At 42.4% G+C, this 18,743-nt stretch overlaps 1 protein-coding gene across 6 annotated transcripts in view; it reads right to left on the bottom strand.

Annotated features, from left to right (window-relative positions):
- Window positions 1-1,316: 1,316 nt before the first annotated feature.
- The window catches only part of THRAP3 (thyroid hormone receptor associated protein 3), a 35,344-nt gene continuing 17,917 nt past the window's right edge, over window positions 1,317-18,743 (bottom strand). For 4 of the 6 annotated variants that reach the window (XM_080381919.1, XM_080381921.1, XM_080381918.1 and 1 more), the window contains 10 exons: window positions 16,909-17,070; window positions 12,365-13,270; window positions 10,168-10,908; window positions 9,051-9,223; window positions 8,490-8,601; window positions 8,188-8,272; window positions 5,606-5,790; window positions 4,816-5,008; window positions 4,012-4,161; window positions 1,317-2,879 (listed from right to left, as the gene is read on the bottom strand). In XM_080381919.1, the coding sequence (XP_080238045.1) occupies window positions 2,658-2,879; window positions 4,012-4,161; window positions 4,816-5,008; window positions 5,606-5,790; window positions 8,188-8,272; window positions 8,490-8,601; window positions 9,051-9,223; window positions 10,168-10,908; window positions 12,365-13,270; window positions 16,909-17,045 (2,904 nt within the window). In that variant the 5' untranslated portion in view covers window positions 17,046-17,070 and the 3' untranslated portion in view covers window positions 1,317-2,657. Of the gene's footprint in view, window positions 2,880-4,011; window positions 4,162-4,815; window positions 5,009-5,605; window positions 5,791-8,187; window positions 8,273-8,489; window positions 8,602-9,050; window positions 9,224-10,167; window positions 10,909-12,364; window positions 13,271-16,908; window positions 17,071-17,650; window positions 17,756-18,743 lie in introns of all 6 variants that reach the window. The other 2 variants (XM_080381920.1, XM_080381923.1) reach the window with 2 other exon arrangements.

The raw sequence follows: 18,743 nt of genomic DNA, 5'->3' as shown, positions 1-18,743 counted from the left end.
CAGGGCTCCTGCAGCCGCGCGCTGCGGCCCCTCCGCACAGCGCAGCAGCCAGGAGGGTCGGGACCAGCCCCAGGGGACCCCGGCAGGGCCAGGCGAGGCCAAGGGCACCAATATGGGCTTTAGACCAAACGTGTTTGATGTGGCGACCCTGAACCGCGGAGCAGGGAGGGGGCCCGCGGACCTGCACCGGGCAGAGGCGGCTGCTGGCGGGGGCTCTGTGGAACTCAGGGTGGGGGGCTCTGTGGAGCTGGAGGGGGGGCTCTCCCCTGCACCTGGAGCCGGGAACACTGGGCGCCCTTTGTCTCAAGTTGGCTCAAGGGCTCAAATTCAAGTGTGAAGGGAAACGTGAACCGTTAACCCGCGTTACTGTCTCAACCGCTGTTAGCCAACACCGTTAACCAACAGCAGCCAGGAACACCGCTCCGGCACCTTTCAGTTAAAACATCCTGTAAAGAAGAAACCCCGAACACAGTGTCCGTACGCGGCGGATGAGCCACCACCCCGCATCCCCTCGACGCGCCACGAAGGCTGCACGCCTGGCAGCCCCTGCGGCGAGGAGCGCTCCTCCTCTGAGGCAGCGGCAATGGAAAAGCATTTACCGCCCCGCAGCAGCAAAGGCAAGGCCAGCTCGCCCGGCTGCAGTGACCAGCACTGGGGTTTAGTGCTGGCATAAAACTGCGCCGCCGCCGCCGCGATCCTTGGCGAGGAGCAGCTTCGCAGCACGGATGGCGGCTGTGTCGTCCCCCACGCAATTACTGCCAGCACAACGGGGCTAAAAGGCACGTTAACGGCTCCAAACCCAGCGGTTAGTGGCACTCGAGAGCAGAGCGGGCTAAAGGCAAAACAAGGAGCGCCGTGCTGCCCGGCCGCTGCAGCTGCAGCATGGTTAGCTCGAGGCCAGCCCTGCAGCGCCTGCCCCCGCACAGCTCCGGGGGAAGCGCATCGCTGGTGCACGGCGATGGCTGGGTTTCTGCTCGCTTCCATGTGCTGCGTTCTGTTCCCCACCTGGAGCGCCGTGGAAAATGCGATCCTCTTGTGGAAAATGCGATCCTCTTGTGGAAAATGCGATCCTCTTGTGCGCTGTGCCCGGAGTAACCGCTAGCAACTGCTGCTTTTTAACAGTGGGGGCAGCTCCGCAGGGCTTCCTTTCACCACCACCATGGTCTTCCAGGACCACCGTGGTTTACAGCTGCCCTTCCCAGCCACCCTGCCACAGCGGGGCTTCTCCACCGGCGTTTGGTTCTTCTGGCCTCACCAAATCAGAAGGCAGGTGGCATCTGGCAACAGGAGCCCCCGACTCAGAACACAAAACAAAGCAGAGTTACACCTACTATTTATTTTATTGTATTTTATTTGCATAAACAAACTTCAGGGCTTTGCTAAACAGGAACTGTTCAAGTCAAAACAAACCAAACTCTAGCTGGTGTGTGTGGGGAAACAGCACAGCAATCCTGGGGAAGGAAAGGCAGAGATGGAGAGGAGAGGGAGAGCGGTGTCTTTACAGCACATGCACACTCAGCGTTGGTGCGTGGACATGCCTCTCCTGCTGAGAAGGCTCACTGACTCAGCCAGAGAACTATCTGCAAACTTCTTCAGAATACTTTTAAGTAGAAGATAAAAAGAAACACATCGTAACGGCCGTCCTTAACCAGCACAGAGGGATTTGACTTTTGTTTTTTTATAAAAAGATTAATAAAAAATATTGAAAAATTCTCATCTCCTTTTATATTTTTAACCTAGTAGAATTCTGAAGTTTCTTAGAAAACTATGTTACCTTGGAAAGAGCACTCAAGTTCACAACCAGCTGCAAAGAGGATACACAAAATGCCTACAAGCAGTTTGGGACTCCAGCACACACCAGGCCTAACAGTGTACACAAACAATGGTGAGAAGTAGGGTGTAATTCATTTTTTTTTTTTTTTTAAAACCATGCTAATTTTGTTAACTTTCAACATAAAAGGAAAACAATCATTTTTTAAAGGCCCTAAACTCAACTGTTACATAAAAAAAAGTTTAAAAAAAAAATAGCAGTTTGGTCCCGACAAGTTAACATTTAGATGTTTATTCACATGCTTCATTGTTTTCTTATTTATAAGAACCAAAAATAGTTTCCAAAATTATCATTTAATTGATGTTACTACATACGTAAAGGCCTAAAATAAGTAGAGTATGAATTTAAAAAATTGAATACACAATAGGGGAGAAAAATTTGAACTGGCGAGTTAATCCTGACCTTTACTATTTCAAATTATAAAAGAGAAACAAAAATGTCAAGACTACTGGGTTAAGATGGGCACAAACCAAAATCCACATTGTCTTCAAAGCCTGTTACCCAAAAAAATAACCGACCATTCAATAAGGTCACAGACGAGAGAAAATCTAGGATCTCACCCAGTACTTGACCTTATTCAGTCTAGAAGGTAAGTCTTTGGGAAGATACACTCCGTGAGTGGATCCAAGCAGAAATGATTTATCAGTTCTAGTCCACACTTAGGGAGGCTGAACTCTGGAATTGCGGTTAACGTCGGGGTTGTTTCTGAGCTCCTCTCCAGGGCTCTGCTCAGTGCTTCAGGATCACCCTGACAATCCCCAGCACTAGCATGGTGCTGAACTCCTTCCCTCCTGCCAGGGCTCTTGGAAACACGCAGACAGCGCAGCTACTCGGCTGTCGTCTGCAAGTTGTCCTTTTCCTCTCTGTTTTCTGTTCCGCTTTCATCATCTTCGATTTCTCCTTCTTCTCCGCTGAATTTGTCATGAGCCCACTTGGGGCTGGTGCTTGACTTTCGGAACATGAAGCGACCTCTTCCTCGGGGGAAAGCACCCCGACCACGGCCTCTGTTCACCCACTTGTCCGCACCTTCGCCCTCCCGGTCATCATGCTGCACAGGAGGAAGCCAAGGACATGAGTTGAAACAGAATGACTACTCACTGTGTAAGAGGAGGAAAACTAGCTTGTGATACAGCACCCAGCAGCACGAACCAGGCCGCCACGTTTACGCCGCAGTGAATACTGCCATCTAAAGAGAAACACTGGCTTGTTCTGGGGAAGAAAAGCAGCAGGTGAAGGCAGGAATGCACAGTCGCTGCACAGGCTCTTCGTGCGTGGCAACCTGTCCTTGCTGACACGAAGCGCTTTATAAAATATTCGGGGTGGGCAGGGGACAGGTGTCCAGGCCTGGAGTACCATTACTGGTTCAGCAACTCCATGATTTAAAGATTCTACACGTTTCCCCTTTATTTTCTCACCAATCAAGCACTTTAGCAGCTTCAGTCCTTATTGCTGTGTACTCGGGGAGTTTAATAACACACGCTGCTTTCAGGAGCCTGACATAGACTGTGTCACTGGGCCCAGATGGATCTATTTCTGTACGTTAAGTGCAGTACAGAGACTGGATACTCCAAACATTACAATTCTGCCTTCAATAACATTAAAAAAAAATGCAGCAAAAATAAAATAAAATAAAGGCTTCCTTAGTTGAGGTGCAAGACTGAAGTACTGCATTATTCAATGAGATTAGGGATCTTAAGTCCCCTAAATCAGGAAGAAGAAAAAATTAGTCTGTTTAAAACTAGCCCTCTTTCAAAGAGCAGTCACAGAGGATTCTCCTAGATTAATGCCCGTTAGTATGGCAGACCACTATCACCAGAAATAAAAAAGAACAGCAGTAATGCATCCAGGAAGCTGGACACTTTCTGGGGCTAAGACCACCAAGAAACGTAGGCCATCTGCGACACAGACTAACAGATTTAAGCTGCATTTTCCACGATACTGTGGAACACATGCTCTTTAACTGGCCTTTAGGATTTTATTTCAGGGCAAACCACTCTACAATGAACAGAAACAAGCTCACTTCAGCCACGAGCCAGAAGCTTCATGTGAAGAAGTGTCACATGAAGCCATAACCTGGTGGATTAGATAGTTTAATGACAGCTGGTGCTTTCGCCTCTAAAGCACTTAAGACCAGATACACCTGGAGTGTACGTATGTGTTTCGGTACTTAAGACACGTACCAGGTAGTACTTCTTGCTCTTAGGTGTGTACTCTGGATCCCACTCCTCATCTCTGTTGCGCTTCTGGAAATCATTGTTGCCACCGCTGTTGCTGTTATTGTTGCCTGAAAAGTTGCCTCTGCCCCATCCTCTCCCTCTTGCTCTGAACTGCTGCAACGGCAAAGCATGGAAGAAAAGTAAAATGGTTGCAGTGGCAGTACGCTCCCACCCCCAGACAGCTTCCAGGGCTATCAAGAGATACATCACTTCCCTAACCATCCAAGGACACCTTTAACCTATCGTTAAAATAAGAGGTCAGTACTTTTTAGGGCTTTCTAGCTCATCTGATCACACAGTGCATCACAGTTTCTATGAAGCTGTTTAAGGCCATGTAGAGGCATTTCCAGAGCACCCAAGAGAAACTCTGACCAACACAACATGCACACAAGACATCTGTGTAACTGAGGCGTAAGAATTGCAACCAGTGTGGTTATGACTGGATGAGTCACTTCAGTAGCCTAACCCAAACGGACTGATGCACGTCATGCTGCACATCGGGGTTGCTCAGCAATTACTAATGCACAAAAGCTCCCGGGCTTCATTCTGCTCCATACATCTTGAGTTCAACTGCCCAGACTATATCCTCAGCACCCTGGTTTGTGCTCCAGGCCCGGAGCAATCATATCCTGGCTCATCATCCACAACCAGACACTCTGGGGTTTCTCCTTTACGGTATGCTTTAACTGTGAAAGAGCAATACACAACAGCCACTTTTTGACCGTTTTGGGAATTGATCCTTGGGGCAGGAGGGTAGAGAACACTTACAAAGGTCCCTCTAGCTCTTCCTCTCTCATTTGGACCAGGGAATTCTTTGGTCCCAAGTCGGGACTTGTCAAAGCCTGTGGTGCTCTCCTCCCTCTCCTCAGTCTCCTCGGGATATTCCTCTGCTTTGACTGAATGAGAAGACCACGACGACGATGAACTGGATCTGGATCTCTCACGTACCCTTCGGTGTTTCCTGTTTCGGTGATAGGAAATGGAGGTGAGGGGACACTAACAGGGTTAATAACTCAGTTGTGACTTGTTTGCTACAGAACCATCTACCACTCGCTAATGAGTGCAATGCTCTTCTTTTCCTACTATGAAAAGGAGAAGCCATAGTGAGAGCTCGGGACCAAGACACAGATCTAACACAGGTCCCGAGCCTTCTCCAGAAAGAACTTGTTGCTTCTTTCTAAGGCATTTACACCATCTATTATGAGATAAGCATGCATCTACAGAATTTTAGCCAAACAGAAAATTAAGCTTATAGAAAAGGATTAAATTAACATCAAAGCAAAGTTATTTAAACACAGCTGTTTCTACAACACAACAGGAACAAGAAGGAAAAGTGACTCACCCATTCTGACACATGGAGCCTTCTCATTTACCTTTAACAATTATTTAGCGTTTCAGACAGATATAACGATATCAAGAAGACACGTAGAGGAATAATTCACGCCACCGGAGCAGTTATGTCAAAAGGTGTACAACTGTATGTACACGATGTCATCTCCAACCTTAACAGCAGAAACATGAAAGGTAGAAGGAAATGGCTATTAGGTTTCCTACATACTTTTTCTTTGAGCCTTTGTGACTTTTCTCCGTTTTCTCAGTTGATCTTTCCCTTGAGTGACTTGAATCTCTCGAGTCCACCGATTCTCTGGATTTATCGCGTTTAAGATCTCTTTCCTTATGTTTTTTACGGCGTTCAATATCAAGGCGCAGGTCAACAGGGTCGTCCTTATATTTCCCTTCAGCCTACAAATGCAGGGAAGAGGGGAGAGCTTAACACAAAGGTTTACAGCGCCCTAGTTCAGCACCATTACTTTGCTACTGACTGCACAGACTTCTGGACAACAGGAGTTTATCTGAATACTAATCAATAATCCAGTTTAAGATGTAAAATAACACACTATTAAAGTAAGTTGTCATTTGTCAGAATTCCATTTGCCTACTGCTTTTTAAGATCACTGCTTATTAACTTTTTGTCCTCCTCTTTTAAACAGCATTAGCATAAATAGCCTGGTAATAGGGGAGGGAGAAACATGGAAGCTGACACTTATTGTACACCACAGCCAGTGAGAGATGAGAACAACTTGGAAATTCAATCCAACTGATTATGTATCAGAACTACAGCGTGTCAAAAACTCCTAACAGCCCGTGGGACGTTTGTTACTGAACAGCAGCATGCTCGCTGTTCCTGCTGACAGGTATCATCTAGCAGAGTGGAAGGAATTTTAATCACCAGGTCTGGAAGCAGTACTTGAGGAGAAGCTTTTGCTTGCTTGCTGCTTGGAGATACCTAAGATCGTGATTACTGATCAAAGCGGTAAGAGGTGGAGGCCACTAAAATGCAGCAACCAAGCGCGCCTGGAGGAATGCCAACGTCCCACTGATACGTAGCCTTTAATACGTCTGCCAAGAAGATTTACTCTGCGGCAGACGTCACCTATAGCACTTCTTCCCCCTTGACCGGAAGGCACCACGTGAAAGATGCCAAGGAGTCACCACAGATGGAAGTATGCGTTTTTCCACACAATCCTAGCAACTCTGCTAATGCCGATCCTGGTGTTTCACAAAGCAACACTCCACCAGCTGTATGAAAACCACTCAACAACTAGCTTTTATTATTATTCTTTTACACTGCTAATTAAAAAAACCCACTGGTAATGCTTACTTTGAGTTCTATTTAAATTACTACTTAAATAACAGATTTAAGATAGTTTCTTTGGAAAATGAGATGTTGCGTTACCTGTGCACACTTTAAGACCAGTGGTACCTGGATGAGATTTTGCTGACTGCATGTACAGGAGCACTAAATCGACTGGCTGTGGTTGTGACAAACACTTAACTGAGTAGCAGTACGTCTGTGGGAAGCCTGTGCGCGAAGTTGCTAGCAATAACATACAGCCTCCACGGCTGTGCTCAGCAATTGCTACTTTATTTACACAATACTCATCTTGGGAACTGTATGACTTGATATGCAACATACATCAAATTAATCGTCTTGAATTAAATACAAAAGGATTAGTAATTCTCTAGCTATTAAATTTTTTACTTACATGAGTTTCTAAATACTTTTTTGTTTAAATAAATATGTCAAATAACGCAGGAGTAAGAGCAGGCGTTTTGTTTTGGTATTTTGCTCTTCTACTTTCCCCAGGCAAAGAGCTTTAATTTCTACTCTGAGAATAAAACTGCTCCCAACACGATGGATGACAGATAAGTGACAAAATCAGCAGCAGCTCCCTTATGAGGTACAGCAAACACCTATTTGGGTTTGTGAGGGCACGTCTGTTTCACGGAAGGCTGGCGAGCTGTTTGGAAACCACGTTTATAATATACTCTGCCAAGCTGATGCTCAAGAGTTCAGGCCCATCAAATCCATCTCACCATCGTCCATGTCAAGCCACAAGTGTGTTTGGAAAAAATCGAAAACAAATATGAAACAAGTAAGGTTTCAGCAGGACTGTTTAAAATCTCTTCAACGTTCAACGTAAATATGTATGAAGGTGAATAAACAAAGGTTAAAATCCCAAACATTTTATGTTAAGCCATTTTTATGATTGTTTACAGTGAGTGCAATGGCTTAACTTTCATCTACTCAGAAAAGCTAATACACTAAATTCCAAATGGTCTGGATCTACCAAAACAAGTGCTGAATGTTAAAGTAACAGCAATCAACAGAAATGGTACAGTAAGTTGTTAGAACAAAATCTATAATCTGCTTAATAGTGTATTTGGTTTAGATAAGTATTTAGTTTTACTTTCCTCTTTTTGACATGCATGTCTTTTTGAAAACATGGTTGGAAATATCGCATGTATACAATTGATTTAATAATACTTACAAGCAGAAAAATATCACAAAAAGTCTCTTCTCTCATCATGGGCACTTGTTCCAAAAATCCTCTCTTTTTTCTCAAGCTCACCTCAATTGACTTTGGGGTCATTTACCATAGTCTAACCACTTCACAAAGGTTGTTGATACATTTTTAATAAAAATTAACCCTTTGTAGTTCATTTTTAGAATTATGCCCATCCTTAAAAGAAAAACACAAACTTAAGTAGAGAGTAATTTAAACAAAAACATCACTGTTAAGTTCATGCCCAATGCACTCATTTTGATGAATTAAACTAATCAGAGTAACAGTTCACCTTGAAGCCAGGATCTCTGGAACTTTTCGTTTCCTCTTGAGAGAATCCATGTTTTCTAAAAGTACTGGGAGATATATCTATCCTCCTAAAAGCAAAGAAAGCACACACCTATGATCTTGCTCGTAAGAAGAATCTGAAGTTTTTACATCAGATGTCATTTGAAGCAGACCAGTATTTCCAAATTTACTTAAAACACCCTCTATTTTTCCTTTAGCTAGTTATTTACTTGAATTATCCTGGAATCATTTCAGAGTTTAAGAAACTACCCCTGAAATGTTAAGACAGTGTCTGATGGCACCAACCTGTGGATTTCAGGGCTCTTTTTGTTTTTAGCTGCATCTTGTTCCATTCCTTTCTTTAGATATTTGGTAAAGCGTTCATTCAATGTCATTCCTGAAGACCCAAAGTGATGCTCTGTTTGGGGTTTGAGTAAACAATGCCAAAATATTAATACCATTTTTGTAAAAAGACAAAGCGCGTCAGTACTAAAGCTTGGTCAAATCCAGATGCAGGACACATGCAGCATGTTGGTGATGAGCTCTAACTAATGCTGCTGAACAATTTCAATTTCAATCTTGACATTAACAGTTTATTCATGTGAGTCACAAATTCACTAGAATACACAAATTCTAAGTCACAGTCTCTCTAAATAGTGCTCAGGTGAGAACAAGAACGCCCCTTCTGCCTTTCCAGAAGAGTTATTTATGTAAACAAAGATGATTCATAATCAGGCTGTTTTTCTCATCCGTGCCACATCTGCTGAAAAACAACTCTTTGAGCATTAACTAGAGTGCATGAAACCCACTTATTTGGGCAAGAGAGGGGTGAATCTCCATCTGAGGGTACATGGACTTGTGACCTACCTCTTACGTGGTGGACTATAGTCACTATATGTTGAGCAAACAGTTCAGAAGGACTCCGCTGAGACTGAGCAGACTGAATATGATGGAAAATCGAACGAAATTCTTGCTCTTTTTTGTTGCTGTGGACAAGATCACGACACAGCTTGCGCTCCTGAGCCAATATGCCACTTGGACTAGAAAAAGAACAGGCCACATGAAATAGGAGAACAGGGTGAAGGGAAGCTGTTACAGATGATTCATGTTTCAGAAGTTGGAAGCTGACTGCATTTTTTACGTAGTATTACGAAGTCACCTAAGAACATTCAATAACATGAGCAGGATACTTATTTAAGCATCGCTAATACACACTGATCTAGGTTACTGTTATAATTCAGGTCACTTGCTATTCTATATTTGGAGGGCTGTGCAGGTATTAGGCCCTGACATCCTGCGAAACAAGCCTATCCTTACACCACTAGCTGGCTTTGATCTGCTACTGGTCCTGAATTCTAGATTAACCTCTAACATCCCACAGTGCATATTAACACTTACTGGCTACCGCTGTACAAATGTATTTTCTGGAATCACTTTTCACTGGCTTAAGAGTTCTTGAAGCAATGCTGAAGCAGCTCTCAGAGCTTCCTAGAGTTTCAGTAATGCTATGTTGAGAATAAGAGTAGTTAAACACACTCCAGAGAATCAAATGTCCTTTAAGCAGCACTGTAACTTTACCACACCACTAAGCTTCCAGCAGCAAGGAGCCACCGAGTACCAAACTTTTGCCAGAGCCCGGTGTAATGTGGAACCTGACGCAGAAGCATTTACATTCTGAACTAATCTTACATCTAGTCAAAGAAATCATCGGGAAAAGTTGTTTAATCTTCATGCTACAATTCCACCATCTGCAAACTGGTAACTCCTCTAACCTCACACCACCAAAAAAAAAAAAAAAAAAAAAAAAGAGTCACACAAGTATTATAATGCCAGAAAAAAAAATAAACTCTATTTCACAAAAATGCAAATTGTGATGCAATACTATTTAGCCTTCTGCACACTTGGCAAGCAAATGAGGATCTCTGAGATGGGGGGAAAAAAATAAATGACTATTTAGACTTCTCAAAAAATAGCAAATACTTACCGTGCAAGATCTTCATCAAAGGAATCCATTCGAATATTGACCTGGGCCTCACGAGTAATGGAAAAGGAGGATTTGCCAGGAGTTAGCCCCTCTACTTTGGTGCCTGGTTTCTCCTTCACCTCGGAAGCCTTCCTTGGCGGTGGGGATGAACTTTTTTCCTGGCTTGATTTATAAGTGGTCACTCTAAAATTCTTTTCAGGAACAAAGCCCCTGTGACCTGGTTCAGCTCTCTTGGATGCTGGTCTCTCTTCTTTTTTAGATCTTTCAGAATAGCTTTCCTCCTCCATTTCATCAGGCTTCCTTTGCTTCTCTTTTCCAGGTGGCAAGAACACCACGCCTTCCCATTTTCCTGGCCTATCCTCTTCTTGACTTTTACTTGAAGTTGCTACAACTTTAGACATAAATTTGGGCTCATCATCAAATTCTGAATCTTTTCGGCCCTTTGCCTTGTCTTTCTTTTCCTGCTCATCTGTTTCCTCTTTGCCATAATGACTTTCCTTGTGGAACTCTGGGACCTTTAGCTTGTCAAATTCATCCCGGAACTTGTAACGCTTGGGTGACTGGCTGCCACGGTATCCCTTCTCAGAGTCAGCTTTGGATGCATAGGAGTCAGATTTTGCCTTTCCATCTGTTGATCCCAACTCAGAGAAATTCCCTTTTTCTTTATTTTTTTCTTTTTCAATATTTGCTACTTTCTGTTCTTTGTCTTTCCCATTCTCAGTCTTCTGCTCTTCCAGGTATCTGTTCATAAAACAGACATTACAGTAGTTCTCTTATTAAAAATCGAAGAGGTTAATACTTCAGTTCAAAGCAGTCAAATTTTAGAGAACACCAAGCTATGCATGTACAGAAAGCTGTCTCTAGGCCCTCAAACAGTTAACATGTAAAGCAGATTACTCAGCCTGGATTTAGACTTCTAGTTCTCAATAAATTCAGCAAATGTAGAAGAAAATGGATATGCAGAACTGATGAAATGAGGCTTAAGAACAAATAAAACACAGCTTACCCACAGATTCACTTTAAGGAAAATAGTAACATCTTACCCAATTGGTTTATTTACTTACAAACCTGGTTCAGGAGAATAACACATCAAAACTTTCAAACTGGGCTGTTCTGCTTTAAACAACACACTGGAAATAAAAGCCTCAAAAGCTACTTCAAATTTTGGATGCAAGTTTCATAGGTAAGCTAAATATTTCATGACAGACTGTAAATACAAATAAAAGCAAAAAGGTTAACAGAGGAAAATACTTATTCTGCTGGGAGAAGACAAAACACTTTTAATAAGAACAACAATTTAGCTACTTTAAAGCATCAGAACTATGTTTTAAAGCATTCATTAAGCAAAACTCTAGCTTCAAGGAAACCAACAGTAAAGCCCAAGGACATCACTTCAGTGCTTTGGAAAGCACAAACAAGCATTAGAACTTTTTCCCGCCCCCCTCTTTAATTTCAGATATGCTTGATATAGAATCAGTTCTAAATAATTTTTAAAATAATAAAGAAAAAACTTAAAAGCACTTGTGAATGCCACTGTATCTTTTAAAATGAAGTGTCACCTTGAGGCACAAATCTGCAGTGGACTAACCAAGCAAACAGAAACGTGGTAAGTTGATGCCTTCTGTATGGAAGGATGTCTTAATTTTAGTGATTAGCTCGGTGCTTTAGTTTCTCATACTAACCACATCCACAGGCACAAGCACTGCAACTACATCTGCCTTAGGCTGCTTGCAGCAGGACATGCAGTAAGATGTCATTAAAGTTTTTTTGGTTTTTTTTTTGGTATTGCATTCTTGAATTGCATTAGGTACTATAAACTAGAAAAAGTCTTTTAGCTGAAAAGTAAATGCAAGCTTCCAGTGTGCACTGTCAGGCTGCTAGAAAATCTTCACCTCAAGTGTTCATAAGCTACAAATATTTTGCAGGGAACCTATGTGATCTTTAGAACTACCCAAGTCAACAAACTAACTCCAACTTCCTACGACACAGGGCTAATTCTGTATTTTTTTGTGTCATTCAGACAATGCCAGGCCCAAAGAGCTGGCAGTTTGCTCGTATAGCACCCTGCACGCCCCAGGGCCTCCTTCCAGCTGGAGCCTGCACACACACCCAGGACCCTCACAGCGCTCAGAGAGCGCCTACACATGCAAAATGGCTCGTCAAAAAATACCACAGCACACCGAAACGCATCGCTTGCCTTTTTGAGAAGGCTCCTCCTCCAGGAGCTGTGCTTTCCTCCTTCTGAGATGTACTGTAAATGGAACTGATTGGCGTTGGACTTTTGCACACAGGGCTCTTCCTTGTTGGGCTCAAACCTGACGAGCCATGGTCAAATGGGCTCTGATGAGAGCCTGCCTGAAAGGAGGTGCCACCGCTTTGTAAAGCGGAGCTCATCTGTGACGGGTTGGACAGTGGCGGGCTTGACTTCTGCAATGGACTTGGCCGAGGAGAACGACGCCTCACCACAACTGATTGGAGAGGGCTTTTTAATGCAGGACTGCGTTCCCTTGGGCTAAGTTCGGACACAGAAGCTCTTGATGCTGAACTTGTACCATAGGTGGTCATATCTTGCCACGGTTTTGAACCCTCAGATGCCTTGGCGTCTTGAGCCACTGTTCCTGAAAATGGCTGCTCCTTCGACTCATCACCTTGGTTATCTCCTGCAGACTGAGATGCCCGGGCATCCTTGGAAGATGACTTTTTCTCCTTTCCAGATTTACGCTTGGAAGACTCAACTCGGCTATGATTTGAGGAAGACCGGGAAGAGGAAGACCTCCTTGACCGATCAGAAGATGACTTATCAGAATTTCTAGAATGACTTCTAGACCTTGGTGAAGGAGACCTTCTCTTGGGTGAACGAGAACGTGACCTCCCTCTACGAGGGCTATACGCTTGGCGATAATTTTGCCAGTTTGACCTGTAATTGCCGTATCCTCCTCGGTTATACTGGCCCCACGGATAAAACCCTCTATTACGGCCACGAAAATAATATGGTCTCCTGTATCCTCTATTATGACCTCTGAAATCCCGGTTCTGATAGACTCTTGGATGGTTCCTTTCTCTGTTATGAGATGGAGAATATGATCTTGAACGGGACCTAGAACTAATAAAAGAAAAAAAAAGATTACACAAATGTTTTAAAGCTTTTTTTTCTGTCACAACTTTTTATTTGAAGCCTTATAAAAAACCCCAGTGTTTGAGAAATTAATTTCTAAGCTTTTAAAAGTAATTATTTGGTTTGCCCTTATCAAACTGAGGCATTACACTTTGCCCTCAATAAATTGCAGTCAGAATAACTTGTGTCTGTGATACTGCCAAACAAATATTTGACTTCAGGATCACTGCAGAGACCATGATAAGTACACGTGGCTCTTCATTTTTCTAGGACGAACATGGCTGCTATCCAGCTTCAGAAAAAGCGACATCTCAAACTTTCAGCTCTCTACAGCTCAAAGTCAAGGTCATCTTAGATCTCCTCCACAAAGAAGTATTTCTTTATGCCTGTTCTGCTACCGTGATTGGAACAGATCCAAAAATCTTCCTCTTGTGCCCAAAGTTCTCACACGCTTTTGAAATTCTGATACCAAGATGAAACATCACTTCTTTGCCAGGCAAGTTAAATAAATTGCTACACCTCAACATGAGAAAAGCAGTACTGGAGCAAATGGCACGCTGCTCTATAGTTCTAAGTTTTAAAAGGTGCCCCTCTTGCCACAATTCAGAAGCTGGAGCTCCAAACAATTTGTACAGCAGAGGGGTTGCACTGGCTCCCCAGCCTGATGACACAAGGTGGCACTGCTCTGAGTCCCTCTGCTCGCCTCCACGCCATGCAGAACAGAACTGAATCCCAGACCATCACAAAGCCTGTAAGAATATAGATTTAAGTGGTAAAACATTAAGGGCTAACTGTTCCAATAGCCTCTTCCATTAAATTTTTGGAGCTGCAGTTGTGTAACTATTTAAAAGCCCCACTGTAGCTCAGGATTAAAAGCCAGCTTTACACTAAGTATTTCACAGCTGTTGGAAAAACAAACTTCTGCAGGAAGTCTGAGATTTTAGCAAATTTGCATTAGTAAAACAGAGCAAACGTCCAAACTGGTTAGTTTAAACAGAAAAAGAGAGTTTTTGATAACAGAATTCTAGCAAATAACATTCATCGAAACAACTACCACAGTCCCTTCTTACATTAAGAGAGACCTGGCTCTAAAACGATCATTGGCCATAGTCCAAGAGACATGGACTACTTTTAGAGACTGGTAACACACAACTCACTGCTGGCCCCTCGCCGCTCACGCCCCAAGTCCCCCTATACAATGCTGCCTGCCCTCAGAATTCCTACAGGATTAACATACATGCAGTCATAGACAAAATTCACTTCTGTTTTTATTCCTTCCACCTATCAAATACTTGACAGTATTTAGCAGGAAACTGTTTATTCATACTACAGTCATTGCTAGCCAACAGTTTAACGATGATTTTAACGTACGCTTCATCCTTTACTTCAACCAACCAAAAAAACCTAAGCAACTTCCCTGAGACATTTGATTCAAACAACGAGAACGAAAAGCAAAAACAGCAAGAACCAATTATAACGAGCCCCAAAATCACTAAGAACACGTACACTCCCATTTTCAGACAACTGCTGTGTTTGTGATCAATTACCAGCAAGGGACCTGTTATACGCCACTTTCATAATCTGTTCCATCATTTTAGAGGCTTGCAGCAGCAAGATTTCACTCCAACAGTTGCAGAGACTATTTACAAGAGATCTTTTTAGAAAAATACAGTAAATATCATGCAAAAGAAACACCAAGAGCAGTAATTCTCCCAGCTCTGCCAGTCCCTGTAGCTAGCCAGCTAATACATGCTCCTCCAGTTCTGAAGCACCAACTACTTCACAACAGGTAAAAATGAAAAACAAAGCAAGCAAGAAATATTAGGCAGATTCCAACATGGCAATACAACTTAGAACAAACAGTAAACCTACCAAAGACTGAAACAATTTGTGGTGTATGCTGAAGTACAAAATAATGGACTTTTTATGCCAAGATACCACAAGACGTACCTGAGAGAATATCCTAACGCCATACAAGACGACTTGCCTGTACTACCCCCCTCCATTTTGACTCTTTTTTAAAAAAGAGGAGTTATTTACAAAGCACAAGTAGCTTCAGCAGCAGCACAGAGGAAACAATCATGTTTGCACAGGGTGCCTTTGTTTTCAACTGTCAAAGTTCCTTCATAGCTAGGCAGATATTCCCAAATGGCCATGTATCTTGCAGCATTCCAGCTTCCTTCTGCAAAGAACTGGGCTTGACTAAAGTCTCCGCCTCTAATTTAGTTTTGTCATGTCCCTCTCTCTCGAACTGTACATTTATTAAAGAGTTGGTTTTTTTAAATGCAGGGGCTCTAATTGTTAACAGTTGCACATGCTTGCAGTCTAATAATTTTCAGAATGTATAATTAATTTAAGATTAGTGAAAAAGCAGCTGAACATCATTATAGCCAATCTAACTGGAATGCCTTTGCCAGATACAAAGATGTTTAGCCAAAAGAAAAGCAAAAAACAGATATCCTGATATTCAGGGAAGATGTAAGCCTGTAACTGGCCTGATCAGAAGCAATTCAGGGAGGTAAGAATAACTATTATGCACATTAATGATTTCTCAAAATTAACTGCAGTGAAATTATCTTGATCCAATTTATCCATCCAGAACAATCATTTCTGTTAAACAACTCCTGTATGTTGAAGGAGGGGCAGGGAAACAACAAAAATTGCCCCTACCTTTCACAGCAGTATCTTAAACTGACATTAAAACTTGTCTGAATTCATTTTTAGAAAGAGTGGAAAAGCATGCAACGTCCGCAAAGGCCTCTCAAGTCTGGGATTACATTAAAAGCTTAAAAAAAGCCAAAGATGTTTAACAAAAAGGAACATGTTTTGCTATGGACCTTCCCCACTCTATGGAACACACACTTAAACTTGCTCACTTCCAGCAATAAAGCAAACGTCTCATAAAAATCAAAATTTCAAAATAATCTCAGGTGATGATAAAAATCTGTATTTTCCCCTTTGTCCTGCTTTGGTGATTTCAATCATCATCATTAATCATGAGTACTTTTAATATAGGAAACTGGATCTCAGAAATGATGCATTAGGAAAAGCACAACAGGCCTAACCCTTACACACAGCAGCAATCAATAACTGCAGAAGAACATGGAGGGGGGAAATAACCCAAACTCATGCATTTTGACACAGGCTTCTATTAATACCTTTGAGGAAAAACCAAGTACAGAAGTCTTCTCTAAGGGCCCAGTCGGAAAAGGCTGTAGCAACTCACTGTGGACTGGATTCCTGACAAGATGAGCTACAGTAACAAAACCACCGATTTAACTGTACATTAGAGTCTCTGTCAGCATTCATATTCGGGAGAAAAAACCTGCACAGAAAAGTAAAACTACTGCTCACCAAAACCATGCTATAGAGACCAGATTAAGGGCTCAAAAGAAGTATCCTGACAATGCTGATAAACACGTCATGATTTATTATTTTAGCTCATTGAAAACACTTCAAAACAGTACAGGCTGGCAGGAAACAGCCTAAGACGCAGGACACTATCTGTCCTAGAATCTGACAATCAAAGTCTTTCCCTAGAAAAGACTTAAGTAACAAACCATCTGAACAGGACAGAGAGGAAAAACACAGTTACACCCTTTGGCTTCAGAGCTGCAGGCACTTACCTAAGTCTGCGTTTTCTTGACCGTGAGACAGAACGAGAACGGGAGCGAGATTTGGAGAAGGAACGTGAGCGTGAACGTGATCCGGACCTTGAACGGGAAGAACGGGATCCAGATTTTGATTTATTAGTTTTAGACATCTTTGCAAGCACCTGTCAGTTGTACCTGAAAGAAACAGGGAAATAGAAGTATTTGGAAAAACCCAAAGTAACACAGGAAATTTGAAAGAACAGGCAACATCTGGCAGCCTGACAAACTACAGAGTGACATGAAGCTTGATAAGACTGGAAATATGAATGTTTGAAGTGGCTGCCTAATAACAGATGAATGGTATTGGGCTGAGAATAGAAGGTTTATTTTGGTTGAAGGAGGAAATCTGCAAAAAGAATAAAAGGCTTTCAACCCAGAGTAATTACAAGTATAAATGCTACAGTTGAAAGCCGCAAGTTAACGCAAACCTCAGGAGCAGGCAGAGGCTGTGCTGCTAGAATACCTTTAAAGAGACACAAACCATTTCATTTCAGTCACATCACTATCAATACAGCCAGCTGCAGCTGGTTTAAACAACAATGAAGAAATAAAAAGGGCTTACCATCAAAAAACCAAAAAGCCCACCCCCCGTAAACTCTTCTCTAAATCTTTAGAAGGAACCACAAACAAAAATGATAATCTAAGATGCATGAATATGACGCTATTTGCACAGATCTGCCTCACTATGAACACTTAGGTTAAATCCTGGACATACTTGTCCTGTCTGCTTCAGTTTATGCAGTTGTTACGATCAGTTACAAGTGCGTATCATCCAGTGAGGAGTTCTGTTGCAGCCAAAATAATTCAGACGTCCTTCCAACTATTCAGAGACAGAAGAGATTATGCTGCAGCATTAAATGACTCAAAATAGCTATAATTATGAATTACCTCGGCTATTTTCAGGCATGTATCCAGGTAAAGGTTAAAGAGTCCCTTAAAAGATGTTTCAGTGAATACAACTTAACCCATAATTGTTTCAGTTACACCCTGCCTGATCTGTTCTATTGTAAACATCAACTTGTAACAATAAGCAGGATTTTTCTAGAGGGTTTTCATTATCTCTTTGCTTCCAGGGCGAGAAAAATATTCAGGACTATTAACTCAAGAGTGGGAAGCGTCATGTTGTTCACATTTGATGGTTGGTACAAACTTTGATAAAATTCAAGACACTAGATTTCTTTCAGCTGGTCAATTTTCCTGTCAGTGTCCAAAGAGTCAAAACACCGAATATGTAGATTTGCGGCTTCTGACAGGGACCTTCACAAACCTTCCACTTCATGCTACCAACAACCTCCTTTTGTGACCTCCCTCCCACAAACGGCTGTGGAAGCAAACCCAGCATACCAGAGACAGGCTGGGAGAGCTCTGATGCCTTTTCTGTCCAGCCACTGCAGTGCTTCTCAACTGTAGTAATAGCTGACCTACTTAATCACTGTATCCAGCCATAAACAAAATTCCTTACAATTTCAAATTCAATCATGCTGCAAAAAATGCTCCAGCTTTTGAATCCCTGTTGGTTCCAGTATAGTTCTTAGGCTTAAATGGAAAATGCTTTAGCCCCTGACTTGGCGAGGAAGAAGGGAACTCCACTCCTTCACTCAGCAGATCAAGTTCTCAATCGCCTTTCTATTTTCATTCCTAGAAACTGGAGGTTTCCATAGTGGGCTGGGAAAGGGACTAAGTGCTAGTCTGAATTAAGTGTTAGGATTGTTGAGTATTCCACATGAGCGGTTGGTATCAAAATTTGAACTCTGCAATTCCAGAAGTAGCTAATGAAGCTGAGAAGAAAATCTGTACCCTTTAAACAA

Source organism: Falco punctatus (genome assembly GCF_963210335.1).
Source record: "Falco punctatus genome assembly, chromosome: 3".
Lineage (NCBI taxonomy): Eukaryota > Metazoa > Chordata > Aves > Falconiformes > Falconidae > Falco > Falco punctatus.
Note: the sequence above shows the minus strand (reverse complement) of the source record. Positions and strands in the feature narration are given on the sequence as shown.